The sequence below is a fragment of the Leuciscus leuciscus genome, assembly GCF_965113295.1.
Source record: "Leuciscus leuciscus genome assembly, chromosome: 1".
Lineage (NCBI taxonomy): Eukaryota > Metazoa > Chordata > Actinopteri > Cypriniformes > Leuciscidae > Leuciscus > Leuciscus leuciscus.
This window is the reverse complement of record NC_138725.1, coordinates 70,344,717-70,362,852: the sequence shown is the minus strand read 5'-3', so window position 1 is coordinate 70,362,852 and position 18,136 is coordinate 70,344,717. Positions and strand designations below refer to the sequence as shown.

Here is an 18,136-nt window from a genome sequence, read left to right as displayed (position 1 = left end):
ACTCTGAATCAACATACAAAACTGCCAAATCTTCTATATATTGTTATCATTATGATCACAACTTGTAATAATTGCTTTAACTCTTTCCATTGATTGAACATTTTTCCTGTTTTCACTGTTATACGGTAGGGGGCGCTATCACACATCTTCTGAAAGAGGACAGAATCTCCTGATCAAAACCTTTATTTTACTGTCTATGACTGTCAAAACACAAGAAAAACAAGAAGCAGAAACAAGCGATAAAATCAACACGTTGTAGTCTTTGAAAACAAACACAATTTTCTCAGCTTTTGTTTCACTAGTTCACACTTACAAATAAGTTAGATAGAATAAATGCGTATTTGGCGTGCTGTCCGAGGAGAGGGCTCCGGGCTCGGTATTCGGCCCGAACCCAGAGTACTCCCCCCGTATTCCTGGCTGTAAAAGATTAAGCCAAGAGTGAGGAGTCGGGGTGGTGGAGGGATGCTGGAAAACTGTCAAGGAATATTAGGTGAGTTGACAGTGTGGATATATACTTCTTGTCATGCTGATTAGGGTAGACATAATTGTTTGATGACGAGTAGATTGGATTGATTATTTGAACGTGCTCCTCCCGAACTTTGTTTATAAAACATCATTTCACTAGTTCACACTTACAAATAAGTTAGATAGAATAAATGCGTATTTGGCGTGCTGTCCGAGGAGAGGGCTCCGGGCTCGGTATTCGGCCCGAACCCAGAGTTCTCCCCCCAAAGCTGCAAATAAAAGCCGGACAGCCGCCATGATGTTGGTGCCCCCCCCCAAAACTTGCAGAGTGCAAAGCTAGCATGGCGTCGGAAGGGTGTGCCTCTAAGGTGGTAGGCTAGGGATGGTCATATGTGATGTACTTCTGCGGAAGTGGAGTAAAAAGGAATAACCACTGCAGTGAAAGCAAGTTGATGGAGAACTAGCTCTATAAATGACACTGCTGCGGCAGTGGATCAAATTTATTTTGGCTTGCTATCCAACTAGCTGGTAGCAAAAGGACGGGAAAGTAAACACTGCTACGGGGAACGGAACTCCTGCGGTAGAGGAGGAGATGTTGCTGCTGCAGTAGACCAAACTTGCTTTCAAAGCTTTAAAATATCCAAATTATTTGGACACGGAACTAAGCTCCTGCGGGAGCAGAGTAGATGACACTGCTGCGGCAGTGGACGAGTTTGGACGGAGAAATGGAGCTCCTGTGGGAGCGGAGTGGATGACACTGCTGCGGCAGTGGACCAAACTTGCTTCGACTTGCTTTTAAATATCTGAACCAATTTGGACATAGAACTGAGCTCCTGCGGGAGCGGAGTAGATGACACTGCTGCGGCAGTGGAGCAAGTTTGGATGGAGTAATGGAGCTCCTGCGGGAAGGGGAGAAGATGACACTGCTGCGGCAGTGGAGCAAGTTTAGTTGGAGTAATGGAGCTCCTGCGGGAGCGGAGAAGATGACACTGCTGCGGCAGTGGAGCAAGTTTAGATGGAGTAATGGAGCTCCTGCGGGAGCGGAGTAGATGACACTGCTGCGGCAGTGGAGCAAACTTGCTTCGACTTGCTTTTTAAATATCCAAACCGATTTTGGACATAGAAACTGAGCTCCTGTGGGAGCGGAGTAGATGACACTGCTGCGGCAGTGGAGCAAGTTTAGATGGAGTAATGGAGCTCCTGCGGGAGCGGAGAAGATGACACTGCTGCGGCAGTCGAGCAAACTTGCTTCGACTTGCTTTTTAAATATCCAAACCGATTTTGGACATAGAAACTGAGCTCCTGTGGGAGCGGAGTAGATGACACTGCTGCGGCAGTGGAGCAAGTTTAGATGGAGTAATGGAGCTCCTGCGGGAGCGGAATAGAAGACACTGCTGCAGAAGTGGAATAAGTTTGGACAGAGTGACAGAACTTCTGCGGGAGTGGAGTAGATTAGCTGAGGTAGACTTGATTAACTTGCTTTTAACTAACTAGAGCCAGTTGGATGGAAAAATGGGTTCCTAATGGAGGAAGATGATGCTGCTGTGGTGTTTAGGAAAGACTTGCTTCAACGTGAATGAGGAGTTGTAAAGAATTTAGCTGATGAGGGTTCGTTGGGCTTCTTTGATATGGAAGCGGTTTGAGCGGATGTAACTTTTGAAGGCTTCCGATGACCAACGGCCAAGTGATTGGATCTGCTGCTGAGAGAGGCCTTTTTGAGCAGCTGTTGTTGCTGCGCCTATGCGAAAAGAGTGGCTGGAAAAGTGGTCTGCTGGGATGCCTGAAAGGAGCAAAACGGATTGAAGGTGTTTTTGGAACCAGAAACGTGTAACAGGGCGGTTGGAGTCGTCTGCGAAAAGTGGGTCAGAAGGGGATTTGGACTTTGAATTCCTGAAAAGCAAGTAGGCTGAGAGAGTTTGGTATGGTTGGATTGGTGATGGGAGATTGAAGATATATATGAAATGGCCTTTCCTGGTTTGATCTGTCTTACTTTGCTTAATGAAGTAGGAGATGGTTTCGTTGTCTAGCACTGATAGATCTGTTGTTGTGGGGTGGATTTTTGGGTTGAAGCTGGAATTGATGGTGAGTTCTGAGCATCTTAGAAAGCCGAAAAAAGCCAAAATGAACATTGCGTCCAGTGTGCGGGCTGTGTTGGTGGAATGGTAACCTCTGCGGAGGGTGGAGATGCATTTAGTGAGTATGTCTAACGTTATAGGTTTCCTGGCATCTGGGCAGGTGGGTTGGGTTTTTTGGATAATGAGCATTGATGTCTGAGAATTTGCTATCTCTGTGGAGGGTGAACCAAAAAGGAGTTTGTGGAAGAATTGGATTCCGCTTAGATAACCCTTGATGGAGCCGGCTTTGAGGTTCTTGATGCTGTCGAGATAGGTTATGAATGAAGTGATGGTGAGCAGAGAAAAATTTGGAAAAGGCAGCTTGTATATGAAGTGAAAAGACTGAAAACACTTCCATGCGGTTAAGTAGGAGTGGAGGGTGCTGGTTGAAACAGCTTGAAGAATGGAATTAAGAGAGGCATCGAGAAGTGGTTTCAATGGGTGGTTTATGGGAATATCAGCTCTGAATAGTGAGGTACTGGGGTTGGAAAAGGGTCCGCATCTGGTGCCAGCAGCCTGAATTTCTGGAAAGCAAAACGAGAGAGAGAGTCAGCTATTTGATTTCTGGAACCTGGAACATGTTTGGCAGTTAAAATGAATTGATCGCAAGCTGCGATCCAAATGAGGCGTCTTAGGAGAGGCATTAGTGCGGGGGAATTTGAGCGGCCTTTATTAATGCAATGCACAGTTGCTTCGTTGTCGCAGTGCACCATTATGCTGTTAGTTGACCATCCTTTTCCCCACAGGAAAGCTGCTACCACTAGAGGATACAATTCGAACAGCGCTGAGGATGTTAGTGACTGCGGTGAGTCTAAAAGCTGGGCGGGCCATGTAGACGCGAACCAACGGCCTTGGTAATACCCTCCGAAACCAATGGAGGGAGCTGCGTCAGTAAACAGTTGGATATCCTCAGGGAGAGAAATCAGATCATTATAGAAAAAAGACAGGCCGTTCCATTGTTTAAGGAAAGTTATCCATAAACTGAGCTCATTGCAACATGAAGTAGTTAGGGAGATTTGGTCCTCTAGTGCGTGCACTGATGATGCGAGGAAGAGGAGATGTGAGATGAAAGGGCGGCCTTGCGGGATGATGCGCATCGCAAAGTTTAGGTGGCCGAGTAGAGAAAGTAGCTCTCGTTTGGAACAATGTGGATTTTCTAGGAGGGTGGATGCGACCAGAATAATCCTGTCGATTTTCTCCTTGGGTAGTGAGGCCTGGAAGTTAACTGAGTCCAAATTAATGCCCAGAAATTCGATGGATGTGGCTGGACCCAGAGTTTTATCTTGGGCGATTGGAATCCCGAGCTCAGCGAAGACTTTTTGGACTGTGAGAAGATGCGCGGCTGGGACAAGGTCAGGCGGTGAGATGATTAGGAAATCATCTAATAGATGAATTAAGTAGGGTATTGAGTAGTTATTGGAAAGAATCCAACAAATTGCTTCTGATAGCATGTCGAAAATCTTGGGGCTGCTTTTGCAGCCAAAAGTTAAACGGACGGCGAAGTAAAATTTTTCTTGCCAGCGTACGCCGAACAAATGCCATGAATCTGGGTGAATGGGCATCACTTTGAAAGCAGAGGTGATGTCGACTTTAGCAAGCCAAGCGCCGTAACCTGCGTCTTTAATCAAGGTTATGGCTTGGTCAATGGTGTGATAATTAAGAGAAAATTGTTCCAGATAAATAAGGCTGTTTATGCTTGGAAATGGGGAGTTGTGTGGGGCTGAGAGATCGATTATTAAGCGTTTCTTGCCTGAAAATTTTCTGGTAGCCACCCCAATGGGGCTGATGCGGAAACACTCGAAAGGAGGATTGTTGAAAGGACCAATCATAAAGCCTGATTCGATTTCTTTTTTAATCAGGATGTCGACTGCGTCGGGTTCAGCGAGCGCGGACTGGAGATTATCACATATGATACTTTGAGTGGGGAGGCTTTCAACGCCGGGTTTGAAACCGTGCTCGAGACCAGACAGTAAATAGTTGGTAAAATCAGTGTTGGGGTGGTGAGACAATTCAGAAGACAGACGAGAAATATTCACAGGAGTCGACAAGTAATTTTTTGAATCTTTATTTACGGACCTTTTAACAGGGCATATGGTGCGGGCATGAGCGCTGCCACAATAGCTGCAAACATGCAAATAACGGCAGCGTTGACGTGTGCAACGTCCTGAGTTGAAGTTATTGCAAACTTGGCTGTTGGATGTGAAATTTCTTCTTTTGGAATCGGAGTCGTTGAAATTGATGTTTGCTGGCCGTGGGACGTAACTGGTTGATTTTTCAGCTGGTGATGGATCTGGGCGGGGAGGAGGGTTAATCAAGGGACAAGCTGTGGTGGAGTGAGAAACGGATCTGCAAACCGCGCAGGATATGTTACGGCAGCCTAGGAACACTCTATTGTGTAGCTCTGTGTCTAGAGCGCCCCAGTAAGGGCACTGGTTCCACTGGGCTACACGGACGGCGCACTTTGCAGAGAATAATTTATGGTAAGTGTAAAAATGGGTTCCTCCGTATGATAGCGCGAGTTCTGCGATTATCGCGAGATAATCGTTTAACTCTCTTCTCCTGTGGGGTAGTGCGGCACAAATTATTTCGCTATAACGGCTGAAAGCAATAGCAAATTCAGAGAACGAAAGAATGCGGGATGAATTATTAACTGGGTTTTTTAGGGTGACTTCAAAATCGCCGCAGTCGATTTGACGGTTTGACACAGAGGGAGGAAGTAAAGAGAGAAGGGAAGATAAATCGATGTCCGCACCTGTGAGGATCTGAGCTCTGATGTTACTGGCAACAGGGGGCGGTTCCATAGCTGTAGTGTTCGGCGGGATGGGCATCGGCGTTGCGGAAAACAAAGTGAAAGGAGAACGATTTTGAGGAAAAGTGTTAGGAGGAAAAAACCCCGGGGCCGGGGCCATTTGTGGAGGCAACCTCACACTTGGGTCGACCCCTGGAGCTTGTGGAGGAACAGAAAAAGTGGGAAAGGAAGGGAGCTGAGGAGGTAGAAATGGTGTCTGGGCCTGCGACTCTAGCTGAGGCAGCCTCGCGCTAGGGTCTGGAGGTGGGGCTGCAGGCCACGGACAGGGGAACGGGTTGGAAAAAGAGACAGGAAAATTATATGGTGGCTGAGCCTGCGCCATTGATGGAAGCATACTCACACTGCCGCCTGTCTCATTAGGAAATGGCGTTGAGACGGGGGGCGTGGTGCTGGAGAAAGCTGCGGTCTGTAGCTCGGCGGAGCGGAGAGGAGACTGGGGCCTGGCAGCGGTGGCTGAATCTGGGGCGCGGCTCAGGCTAGCAGAAGGCCTGCTGCGGCCTGACGCTCGCGGAAAACTAGGCCCTGCGCGAGAGGGAGTAGGAGTTTTCTGGGAACGTGCCTTTTTTCCGGATTTTGCAGATGGAGTGGATTTTGGAGACGGGAACGCAGAATGGAGTGAAACATACAGGTTGTACAATTGTGCTTTATTCATTCTCCTGGAAAAATTTACATCAGCGCTGATTAGCGCTTGTCTCAATCCCAATACTGTCCATTTTTCTATTGCCGGAATGGTCGGTTGTGCTGAAGTGTAGGAAGAAGCTGGAGAAGGTGGTGGCAATCTTGATGGTGGAGGTGAGGGCAAGCCACGGCGCCTCGGGGTACGGGAAGCAGCTCGGCTAGGCCGGCGGCCTCGCGGTGTAGCTGGAGGTTCAGCTGCGGTGTCCTGTTGAGCCTGGGAGCTTGTTGCAGTGCTGGGAAACTGCGATGGATCCTGGGCAGCGAGGGCATCGTCATCAGACGGGAAGAGTTCGACTTCGATCTCTGACATTACGACAAATGGGCGGGACCAAATGCTGGAAAACTGTCAAGGAATATTAGGTGAGTTGACAGTGTGGATATATACTTCTTGTCATGCTGATTAGGGTAGACATAATTGTTTGATGACGAGTAGATTGGATTGATTATTTGAACGTGCTCCTCCCGAACTTTGTTTATAAAACATCATTTAAAATGTTGTTGTTTTTATGAAACTTACCCACATTTAAGTGTGGATAAAAAAAGAATGCCTAAAGCTACAGAGGATCTGTTATTTATTTTGATTTATAAAACGGTTAGTTCCAATCCTTGATTCTGATTGGTCAATAGCTGTGCTTTATTCACGATAAAACACGGCTATGACCGCTTCACCCAACAGTTCTATTTATCACTGCGCCCTTAGCAACACCCTTAGCAATCACACGTATCAACACGTACATTCGAGAAGACTCGTAATGAAAAATAAAACCCAATGGGCAGTGAAATGCTTCGGTGACTGGTGTAGTGAAAAGGGGTGCAGCATTGATTTTAAACAAATCACCAAGACGGAACTCAACGCACTTCTCCGTGACTTCTACGGAACTGTCAGAAGCTGCAAAGGCGAAAAATATGGGATCAGTAGCTATGTAGCGTTACGTGCGGGTCTGAACAGATTCCTGAATGATCCACCTTTGAGTTTGTCCTGGTGTCTGATGAGAGACAGCGAATTCACCTCATCCAATAATGTTTTCGTTGGAGTCGTAAAGACAATGAGAAGAGAGGGTCGTGATAAAACGGAGCTTCACACACCGATTTCTACTAAAGATTTCAGCACCATAAAACTGTCGGACGCGCTTAATCTCAACACACCTGAAGGACTCGTAAACAAAGTCTGGTTTGACGTGCAGTTACACTTCGGACGTAGAGGAAAAGAGGGGAACCGAGAACTCATTCCAGACTCATTCCGCATTTTAACAAACGAAAATGGTCTAAAGTATGTCAATGAGCTTCAACGAAAACACAAAAAACCATAAGGACCCACATGACAGAAATAAGGAGAGCAGGCGTGGCTTCATGTTCCAACAAACTGGGAACCCGCTTTGTCCCGTTGCCTCTTTAGAGAAGTACTTTTCTCTTCTGCCATCTAACCCCCCTGCTTTGTACCTTCACCCCAAAAAGCAAAACCTCTCTAAATGTGTTTGTTACGTAGATCACGCAGCGGCACATAAATCATATTAGCTATTTATAATTTGTGTTAAATCTTGTTGTGTTCAATTTTTTTCTCGTTTTTGACTGTTGCAGGTACACAAGAGAGCCTATGGGTGTGAACTACCTCGCAACAATGTTGCCGAGAATTTGTAAAGCAGCAGCACCTCCAAGGTTTACACAAATCACTGCCTTCGCAGGGCCATGGTGCAGAGATTGTCCGATGCTGGTCTCGAATCGAGGGAAATTATGTCTGCGAGTGGACATAAGTGTGAAAGTTCACTACAGAGCTATACTGGAGGCCAAACTTAAAACAAAGAAAGCACTGGAGCGACATTCTTGCTGCAACAGAAAACACTGCTGACAGTGCTGAGCCCCAACTAAAGAGAACCGTGTTAAATATCAGTGGAGCCGATTGAAATGAGACAAATATTTAATGCGTGCACAATAAACGGAGATGTTCAAATACATTTAAATAAACAACAATAAAAAAAGTATCTCTTGTTAGGCAGCATTTTAGCAACTAAATTAATAACATTAATAAAATAGATTAAAGACCTGTTATCTATCAAAATATGTGCCCTTGTGTTTTTATTTAGGCTATGTAAATATTTAGTTTAGTGCAGAGAGAAAATAACGGAATAAACCAAAAAATAAATAAACGTTTTCTCATGCTGAGAGATAAGCTATGCCTATTTGTGTGAGGAAATTTCACAAATATTGTGTTGTAAAAAATAAAAAGGTGGTGGTGGTGGCGCAATGGATAAGACACATGCCTTTGGTGTGAGAGACCCAGGTTCGAATCCACTGTGAGACACCAATGTGTCCCTGAGCAAGACACTTAACCCCTAGTTGCTCCAGAGGCGTGCGACCTCTGACATAATTAGCAATTGTAAGTCGCTTTGGATAAAAGCGTCAGCTAAATGAATAAATGTAAATGTAAAAAGAATGAGACAAAGTTTGAGAACAGTTTGTTGTTTTTATTTGAGCTTTCATGCATATTACACATTGGAACGTTGTTGTTCACGGTCAGGGACTATTTTTTTCTAGCGGAAGGAATGCTTTTATTGATTTAACTTCATGAAAGTTGCACTAATACATTTATTTTTATTTTTTTTACTTTAATATTGTGTGGTAACCGTTTTATAAAAGCGTTTTATACTCCGCTTCGCGTCGTGCCTAACAACGCCCTTCAGCCGTTACTTATTCACGGTACAGCACAGCCTCTCGTACCTTATTGCTTACATATTGTATGTTCAGATATTCATTCAACAAAATATTCTGGGGGCCGTGAAAGTTTTGTGAAAATTATAAAAAAATAAAATAAAATAAAAAATGCTGCCAGTTGCAATTTTTTTAAAGATTCTGGTGGGGAAAGGGTTAATGAGCTCACAGTTTCTGCCTAAATGAATACATGATGTTAGCTAGCATGATCTGTATTATCTTAGAACTGTACATTTTGACATATTGACATTACTTTGACACAGTATATAGAAATATGCATTCGTGAGTAGCCTTAATCTTTGCTCTATCATTCATGAGCTCGGAACTCGTAATTATGATATTTTCAACTCCACTTGAAGAACACATACAGTAAACACAGTAAAGTGACTCTCCTTGATCAGGAATGAGGAATTAAACTGCTTTACAGACACTCCTGTTTTACACACGTCACTCAAACGCAGAACCAGGAAACTATTTCAACTCCTCAGTTCAGAGAAACAGAAACTGAAGTGTTGTTGAGCTGTTGTGTGTTTGTGTCTCTCTGTATTCATGCAGTAAAATGGCAGAAGCCAGAATTTCAGTGGATCAGAATGAGTTCACATGTTCAGTGTGTCTGGATCTCCTAAAGGAACCAGTGGCTATTCCCTGTGGACACAGTTACTGTAAGATCTGTATTACAGACTGCTGGGATCAGGAGGATGAGAAGAGAGTCTACAGCTGCCCTCAGTGCAGACAGACCTTCAGTCCAAGACCTGCTTTAGCTAAAAACACCATGCTAGCTGAAGTGGTGGAGAAACTGAAGAAGACTAAACTTCCTGCTGACTGTTACGCTGGATCTGGAGACGTGGAGTGTGACGTCTGTACTGGAAGAAAATACAAAGCCGTCAAGTCCTGTCTGGTGTGTCAGGAATCTTACTGTCAAACTCATTTTGACCATCATGAGGAATTTCACTCTCGTAAACCACACAAAGTGATTGATGCCACTGGACGACTGCAGGACATGATCTGCCGTAAACATGATAAAGAGCTAGAAATGTTCTGTGTCACTGATCAAGAATGCATTTGTGTTCTGTGTAAAGAGTATGAACATAAAAACCACAACACTGTATCAACTGCAGCACAGAGGACAGAGACACAGGTATGAACTGAGAGAGATTGATCACGCAGAAATTAAAGTGTCTTCATTTACTCACTCATTTACTCATGTTGCTCCAAACCGGTTTGACTCACTTTCTTCTGTAGATTGTAAAGATGATGTTTTGAAGAATGTCTATTTTACTCTATACATTGAAAGTCAAAGAGGTACAAAAGTTTCAAGCTCCAAAAAGGAGAAAAAACATAGAAGTAATCTTAACCACTAGTGGTTTAAAAACTAAGTGTGATTAATCGTATTAACGTGCACTTGTAGTGTACTTCAAATTAAAAGTATATTTAAAATAAAAACTGTACTTGTAGATAATATAATATTAATGAAATGAAAGGCCAATTAAGTGCTCTTAAAGAGAGTAAATGTTCATGACTGTTTCACTTAATAAATACAATATGAAAGAATGTCAAATTAAAGGTTTTACTTCAAAGTGCATTTTAATATTTAATATTTCAATGTGACTCTTTTGTCACGCTATAAAGAAGTGCACTTATTTTGATGTGTTGATTGACATACCAAAGTACTTGATTATAATTACAACTGTAGTGTGTTATTCGATATATTTATTGTTAATATAGTTTTAATGTACAACTTCATTAATAAAGTATATTTTAGTTTATCATAAATGCTTGTCTGTACATATGACAGTACACTTTAACTATATTTTAAACACAATAGAATTAGGAAATAACATTTGAAGAAGTACTTAAAAATTCCAGTTAAGTTCAGCTATGCTTTAAATATAAATTTAAACTATAATACATGTTCATTTAATGGCAATTAACATGCAACTACGTGTCTCTAAACATTACGTTCAGTTCACACTTGAGTATATTCTTTTAAAGTATATTATTTAGATGCACTTTTTTAAAAGGACCAATTTTGATTCACAAATCAAATCAAATTATTGATCAACTCATGTACGCAGAGATGACAATCAAAGATGATGACGTCAATAACATCAAACTTCACTGATCTGTGGTTTGAACCTACAGTATAAACTTGCCATGCTAGATCTTTAACCCTTATTGTGTGATAGTAGTTTTATGTGTCATTTGCTGTTATTGGTTTGTCCTCCAGAAACAGCTGAAGGAGACGCAGATGAAGATCCGTCAGAGAATCCAGCAGAGACAGAAAGATCTTCATCAGCTGAGAGAGGCTGTGGAGTCTCATAAGGTGAGTCTGGAGAAGAAGAGAAGTGTGAGACGTCTCAGTTTGGACTCACTGAACTCACTGTGTGATTGTGATGTGTGTGTAACAGCGCTCTGCACACACAGCAGTGGAGGACAGTGAGAAGATCTTCACTGAGATCATCCGCTCCATTGAGAGAAGCCGCTCTGAGGCGACACAGCGGATCAGAGATCAGGAAAAGACTGCAGTGAGTCGAGCTGAAGGACGACTGGAGCGACTGGAGCAGGAGATCAATGATCTGAGGAGGAGAGACGCTGAGCTGGAGCAGCTTTCACACACACACCATCACATCCAGTTCCTGCAGGTAACAGAGATCTAGAAGAACTGGATCATAGTGGACTTGAGCAAGAGACTCACAGAGAAACATTTCATGAGAGCAGAATGAGACTAACTTAAGCAGGGCAAAAAAACACTCTAAAGCTCAGCTATTTGCATTTAATACAAACATTAAACTATTCCACATTCATTTAAATGCAAATAACATGCAATTAAGTTTCTGAAAACATTACAGCCAATCTGCACTTATATATTTCTGTATTATTATTACGGTACTTTCTTTTTCACAAGGAGTGTAAGTGTGAAATACTAGAGTTTGTAGCATTAAATGATGAATATGAGAAGAATGTGCTGATTGTGTGAAAGTGCTGGATTGAAGCGAGTCACTGAAGAGAAGTGAAGTCAACAAGAGCCGCTCAGATCTGATATAGTGCAGGTTATTGGCTGAAGTGTGGAGATGATGAGTTTTGATTTCTGTTTTCTGTAGAGTTTCCAGTCTCTCTCAGCACCTCCTGAATCTACAGACGAACCCGACGTTTCCTTCAGTTCTCTCTCCTCTTTTGATGGCGTGAGAGAATCTGTCCGTCAGCTGAGAGACAAACTGGAGGATTTCTGCGAAGAGGAGATCAAGAAGATCTCTGATAGAGGTAAAGTCCTGCGCCTCGTTTATACAGACGTGTGGAGAATGATCCAAAATGTGAACGTACACTGCAAAATTTTTCGTTGTGAATTTACAATAAATAATTGGATAAATTTTGCATGACTTTCACAGTAAGGATTACAGCAATATACTGTGAAATATACTCACAGCAATTTACTGTAATTTTATATCTGTGATATTACAATGCATTGTTGTAAAAGCACAACTGTATACTGTAACTTCACAGCTTCAATGACAAAGCAATTACTGTGATATTACAGTACATTACTGGGGAATTACAATCTTTTGCTGTACATCGTTACAACAAGGCCCTGTATTTTACAGTGTGTACTGTGAAAGTAATGTACAAGTTGACAATAATTTACTGTGAATTTACAATCATTGTACAATTAACCCCCTCCCCCCCAACAAACAACTCTGAGGTAAAGTCAATGTTAGCCCAATGGCATATTTATTAACAAATACATATTTTTCAATGTACAGCAGATGCCAAGAACTTCAAGAGTTCAAGAAATTCAACTTTCTAGTCATAAAAGTCATCTTAAAATGCAGAAAATGCAGAGAAATTGTGCAAACTCGCAATTCAACTACCTGTCTCACAATTCAACTATTCATCTAGCTGTGTCACAATAACAGTAATGGACAGGATGGGAATGAGGCCTTCATGGCAAGATAAGAGAGCGATGAAGGAATGTCGTAAAGGGGTCAGGCGCTCCTCTCAGTCTCAAACATTATAATGAGTCCACACGTAAAAATCTTGTAGTGCAAAGTTGTCTTGAAAAATTACAAAAAGAACAAGGCTACTCAAAACTGAGCCTGACAACTACCGCTGCAAAAAAAAACTATGATGCCCACTCAAAGTCAATAAGTTTCCTCAAAAGGGTGCTCACATGAGGGTTCATTGTTGTCCGCTTCTTGGTCTTTGAGCCTCTTTCAGGATTGATGCCCAGGAAGCACCTGTTAATAAGCAAAGATAGTTTCAGTTTTAAATAGACTTACAGTATGTATTGCAGACAGCATTTATCAAGGTGTGCTTTTTGCTGTGCTTTTTCCCCACATCAAACCCTAATAGATTTATAATCCAAACTTGTTAGATCTTACTCTCACCATATTTTTTTTTAGCCATTTTTAGCCAAGGTGCCTCAGGTTAGGTTTGCCTGAGGCAAATAGGGTTGATTTTCTACTATGAGAGGCCATATCAACGTGTGCCGCCACTGAAATGCATCTTCACGCAATTGGCCAGTTGGTAAATTAAAACCAAACCCTGTTGAAAGTATGACAAACATATCCTTTTCAATAAAGGGCCTGAGAGCATTTAGTTCTGCTTTGAAAGAAAATTTCATCTACTTCATTCAATGCATTCACATTTCGCAATAGACGTTTCAAAATCATCATCACATAGCCTGCCCCAAAACAAAATAAATAGCTGTGATTGGACCGGCAGGTATTTGTCAGCATAACATGTGTAGAAACCCAGACTGATCTGCAGAGCGAAATTGAATGAGTTCGCGAGATCAGGATGGTCTCACCAGGCTAGCCTCAGGTACCTCGTTTGTCAGCATTTTAGACCTCAAGACAATCATTGAGTTGGAAGCCTGTACTATAATGTGAATTACAAGATTAAATGTTATCTTTATAAAATACCTTAGAATGAACTCCAGCGTCGACGATCCAGCGGCAGGATACTCAAGGTTGAAGACGTAATAGCTGCTGAAGAAAGCAGCTACTCCGTGTAAAAAGAAAGGGTGTGGGCCCATCACAACATGTCCCTCGATGGATACAAGCCATCCAGAGGGCTTCATCATGTCACCTGAAATGAACAGATACAACATTATGTGTTATGAGCACTTTGCGATCTGCTTAAGATACAAATGGCTATACAAATGTAATTCTTATTATAATTATAATTATTATTATTTATTGTGGTCTTGTAGATTTCTAGAATGAAAACAAAATAATGAGTTAGAAATGTCGATACTAGATCAAAGTAACATTACCTTGAATGATCAAGCAGGGGCTGCTGGGGAGTTCTGCAGTATTGACCAGTGGCACATGGCTGTAACATAGGCTAGTTAACACACAATAGCATGGATTTAGGATAAAGGATAAATATTGTTCATTGGTCAGAGGTAGTAAATCATGCAAGGTAAATGTTGATAATGTAATCACTCATTTTGCATTTTAAATATTTGAATAAAAAATCTTACATCAACTTCAAGCATCAAACTCTCTCTGATGACCTGGAAAGAAAAGAAAAGAAAAAGGAGAAATTACACAAATGCAACCAACAATAAGAATTTCAGTTTGAATGCAGATTATGATCATTGATCATTGTAATTTAATTTTATCCGTATGTCAAAAATGATAGTGGTATATATAGTGTTTTTTTCTGTAGCACTTTGAGATTGCTCACTCAATGTAAAGTGCATTTACAACTTTTACAATTATTATTCATTCATATCAGGACAAGTGGGAAACCCTAGTGTTAAAACCCTCCCGTTGTCGAACACGACATGAGACTAATTTACTCTAGTTAGCTCAGTCATGTTGTAACTAGGATATCCGCTGGAAAAATATTTTTTCATGGACCGTTTGGTTTGAATCAGTTATTAAAGTTAAACAGCTAACGGTTAGCCCTGCTAATCTATGATAACCTTGACTAATTACAGAAATGTGCACACATAAATAGTAATGTTTGTCCCATCATTGGTTTTATAAACTTTACAAACACCAGATTTGTCTAAACGGTGCTGTGACATGAAAAATTAACTTATAGCTAAACTCTCGTCATTACTAACATTACTACTATTAGCAAATGCTGTGAGAGAACGTTCAACAATTCCGGGCACTTGCTAACAAAATGTGAACGGTGTCATGCGATAAACGTATAAAGTAAATATTATTATCATATTAATGGGTGTAAGTGCTGCAAACATTCTGCTCACCTTCTCCATTCAGCCCGAAAATTCAGAAGAGGGACACGACCGCGCCTTTTCAGTTCAAATTCAAAACAGTTCGGTTATGTCATGTGACTTCCCAGGGCATATTTCAATACAATATTTCACTGTAATAATACTGTTTAATGCTGTGAAATCCTTATTTTTTTCACTGTGTTGCTGTGATATTACAGACCTTGTTGTGATATAACAGCAGGTTTTTGATTGCAGTATTTTACTGTAAAATAAGAGTTAAATGCTGTAAAATCCAAGGATAGGGGAGAGCCGGGACAGTTGAAACACTTTTCAGATAAATTTCGTTTTCTAAGATAAGGTTACAGATAGATTTTTTATTTTTTTGTGATTAACAACTCACATATGTGTTCTCTTAGTATCATGTGTTATTCGGTACAAATATAGAATGATTTAAGTAAAATATGACTTTGAACGGGAGTTGTGCTTTGTTTCAATCGTCCCGCCTGTGCGGGACGGTTGAAACACAGGGGTGGGACGGATGAAACATGACAGTTTAAATGGCAACTATTCATCTAATGCTTTTTTTTTGTGAACAACACCTGACAAGTAACTTATGTACATATTGTTTCAAACATATTTTGTAATTTATTTTCATTTAAAGGTTCATATTAACCATTTTTGTTCTGTCGCCCAATAAACAATAGGCGATAAGCCTATGCGCATTTTGTAATCTTTCTATCAGGCTATTTTGACGAAGACACACAAATCAGTTTACAATTAATTTTCTTACATTTCTTCCTTGAGTCATATTGAGTGTTTGCTAGTTGAATAACCTGTTATATGAAGGAAACGAGGTCAACCAGACGACGATAAATGAAATTTATTGAATATTGAAGATTGGACAATTGATGATTATTACAGAGATAGCATGTGTTGTGTAATTGAAAATTAATTTGCATTAAAAGAAACACAAGTCTAGAAACAGTGTATGAATCTATGAACAGTATAGGCTATGACCAGGTTTAACGGGCAGGATGCGCGGGCGGGACGGTTGAAACACTGTTTCAACCGTCCCGACAGCGCATCCTGTCATTTAAACCTCTTTTGCTCTTAAACTAAAAAACTCTGATATTGCCCACTTAAGGGTGTGTTGCAGTACTAATACACCTGCTGTATTATCATTACAATGGCACATGAAACAATAAATCCAACTTGTCAGTCAAAAAAAAGTACCGCACGAAAGAATTCACTCACCGCATTCAAAAACAGCTTTGTGGCTTTAACTCCAAAGCGACACGACGTAAAGAAGAAATGTTTTCGCGAGTATGTTAGGCATTGCGTGCTGTACGTGCTGACGAAATTTGACGTACATGACGTGAGTGGTTTTCAAGAAAATCTCAGTGTTTCATCCGTCCCGCGTTTCAATCGTCCCGCTTCTCCCCTACTGTAGTTTTTACAGGTATTCATTGGGATATTACAGGGAAACTTAATTACAACAAGTTACTGTAAAATAATACTGTTAATTATTGTGAAATGCTGGTAATTTTTAACAGTGTACAACAGTTTCTGAAATGTTCCTATGATTTATAAAACATGCGCACAAATAAAATCCCACTTTACAAATCACAGTTCATCTTTAATTCAAGTGCATCAACTCTACACAACAGCCACAAACATCCCTTGATGGTTTACAAGTGATAAATACTTATTTTTATATTGAAATTGAGATCCATTGAAATTTAGGATTGAATCAGATACGTGTGTTTTATATATGAGGCATCTGGAGATTCTTCTGTTCTCAGAAATGAGTCCTGCATCATCTAATATCAGATTAGAAACGTCTTAGAAATGGATGTATTTTATCTTGTCATTTCTCTTCACACTGTTCATGTCTGTTTATTTCCACAGTCACATTCACCAACATGAATCCCAAGACCAGGAACGACTTCCTACAATGTAAGTCCCTGAGAAACAAGCAGAAAAACTCACTGAATGTGTTCATGTTCTTGTAGAAGGAGAAATAAACATGAGAGAAGAGTTTTATAATTGATCATGTAAATGATGATTTGCACAGGATATCTGATCAGCTGCACTGAGACACTGATGATACATTGTTCAGATACATTAAAAGATCAGACAGATTCATAATTCCTGATTCTGATGTGTTTTCTCTCCATCAGATTCCCATCAGCTGACTCTGGATCTGAACACAGTGAATGAAGACCTCCGTCTGTCTGAGAGGAACAGAGTGATTACTGACACTGACACACAACAGTCGTATCCTGATCATCCAGACAGATTTATTTATTGGTCTCAGGTGTTGTGTAGAGAGAGTGTGTGTGGACGCTGTTACTGGGAGATTGAGTGCAGTGGAGAATATGTGTTTATATCAGTGTCATATAAGAGCATCAGCAGGAAGGGTTATGAGTGTGGATTTGGACGTAATGATCAGTCCTGGAGTTTGATCTGCTCTTCCTCCAGATACTCATTCTGTCACAATAACAAACGCACTGTTCTCCCTGTAAAGTCCATCAGCAGAAGAATAGGAGTGTATGTTGATCACAGTGCAGGAACTCTGTCCTTCTACAGCGTCTCTGACACAATGAGCCTCATCCACACAGTCCAGACCACATTCACTCAGCCGCTCTATCCTGGGTTTTATGTTTATAAATCATCAGTGAAACTGTGTTGATGTTTCAGAATAGACTGTAGAGAGATTTTACCCATAATGCTTTGAGCTGATAAATCAGTAACAGTGAGATGTTACAGAGACTCTTATTTTAATTTTCAGTAATGTGGCCGTGTACATGTGTACACTATATAAAACTCAAACACAACCAAACATCTAAAAAAGGGGTTCTTTATTTTCGACCGCGTATGAAAGACGCAGCGTTAATGTCTGGAGTTTCCGCTTGTGGTCAGGAATATAAACAAAAATGTATACAACGAGTTACAATAGGAAAATAACAAACATAAAAACTTTCAAACAGAGCTCGCCACGTACAGTGTAAATTACAATGATCCACAAATGTACAAAGAAACAACCCAAAATAAAGGATAATAGTTACACTTCCATATTTTTCCCTCAGTAAGTTCTCTTTCACAATACTCAATTTGTGTTAATTTTCCCTTTTTAGCTTTTTGCAAATAATTGTATGTTCCCAAAAATAAAACAGA

At 41.1% G+C, this 18,136-nt stretch overlaps 1 protein-coding gene and 2 long non-coding RNA genes across 5 annotated transcripts in view; 1 reads left to right on the top strand and 2 right to left on the bottom strand.

Moving 5' to 3' along the window:
- Nucleotides 1-17,718, top strand: part of LOC309510846 (tripartite motif-containing protein 16-like) — a 37,841-nt gene extending 20,123 nt beyond the window's left edge. Inside the window, exons 1-6 of one of the 2 annotated variants that reach the window (XM_082185784.1) lie at nucleotides 9,194-9,910; nucleotides 11,000-11,095; nucleotides 11,181-11,414; nucleotides 11,874-12,033; nucleotides 16,868-16,915; nucleotides 17,140-17,718. In XM_082185784.1, the coding sequence (XP_082041910.1) occupies nucleotides 9,332-9,910; nucleotides 11,000-11,095; nucleotides 11,181-11,414; nucleotides 11,874-12,033; nucleotides 16,868-16,915; nucleotides 17,140-17,651 (1,629 nt within the window). In that variant the 5' untranslated portion in view covers nucleotides 9,194-9,331 and the 3' untranslated portion in view covers nucleotides 17,652-17,718. Of the gene's footprint in view, nucleotides 1-9,193; nucleotides 9,911-10,999; nucleotides 11,096-11,180; nucleotides 11,415-11,873; nucleotides 12,034-16,867; nucleotides 16,916-17,139 lie in introns of those variants that run through there. The other variant, XM_082185786.1, reaches the window with a different exon arrangement.
- LOC309512955 lies at nucleotides 12,476-13,678 on the bottom strand. The gene is made up of 2 exons (XR_014211230.1): nucleotides 13,155-13,678; nucleotides 12,476-13,004 (listed from the first exon to the last, which is right to left on the bottom strand). It is a non-coding gene; the product is annotated as an uncharacterized lncRNA (long non-coding RNA).
- On the bottom strand, nucleotides 13,680-15,255 carry LOC309512706. Of its 2 annotated transcripts, XR_014211151.1 has the most exons (5): nucleotides 15,180-15,232; nucleotides 14,993-15,037; nucleotides 14,255-14,287; nucleotides 14,045-14,103; nucleotides 13,680-13,857 (listed from the first exon to the last, which is right to left on the bottom strand). It is a non-coding gene; the product is annotated as an uncharacterized lncRNA (long non-coding RNA). The 2 variants fall into 2 exon arrangements; XR_014211150.1 differs by having other exon boundaries at nucleotides 14,993-15,255.
- Nucleotides 17,719-18,136: the final 418 nt, after the last annotated feature.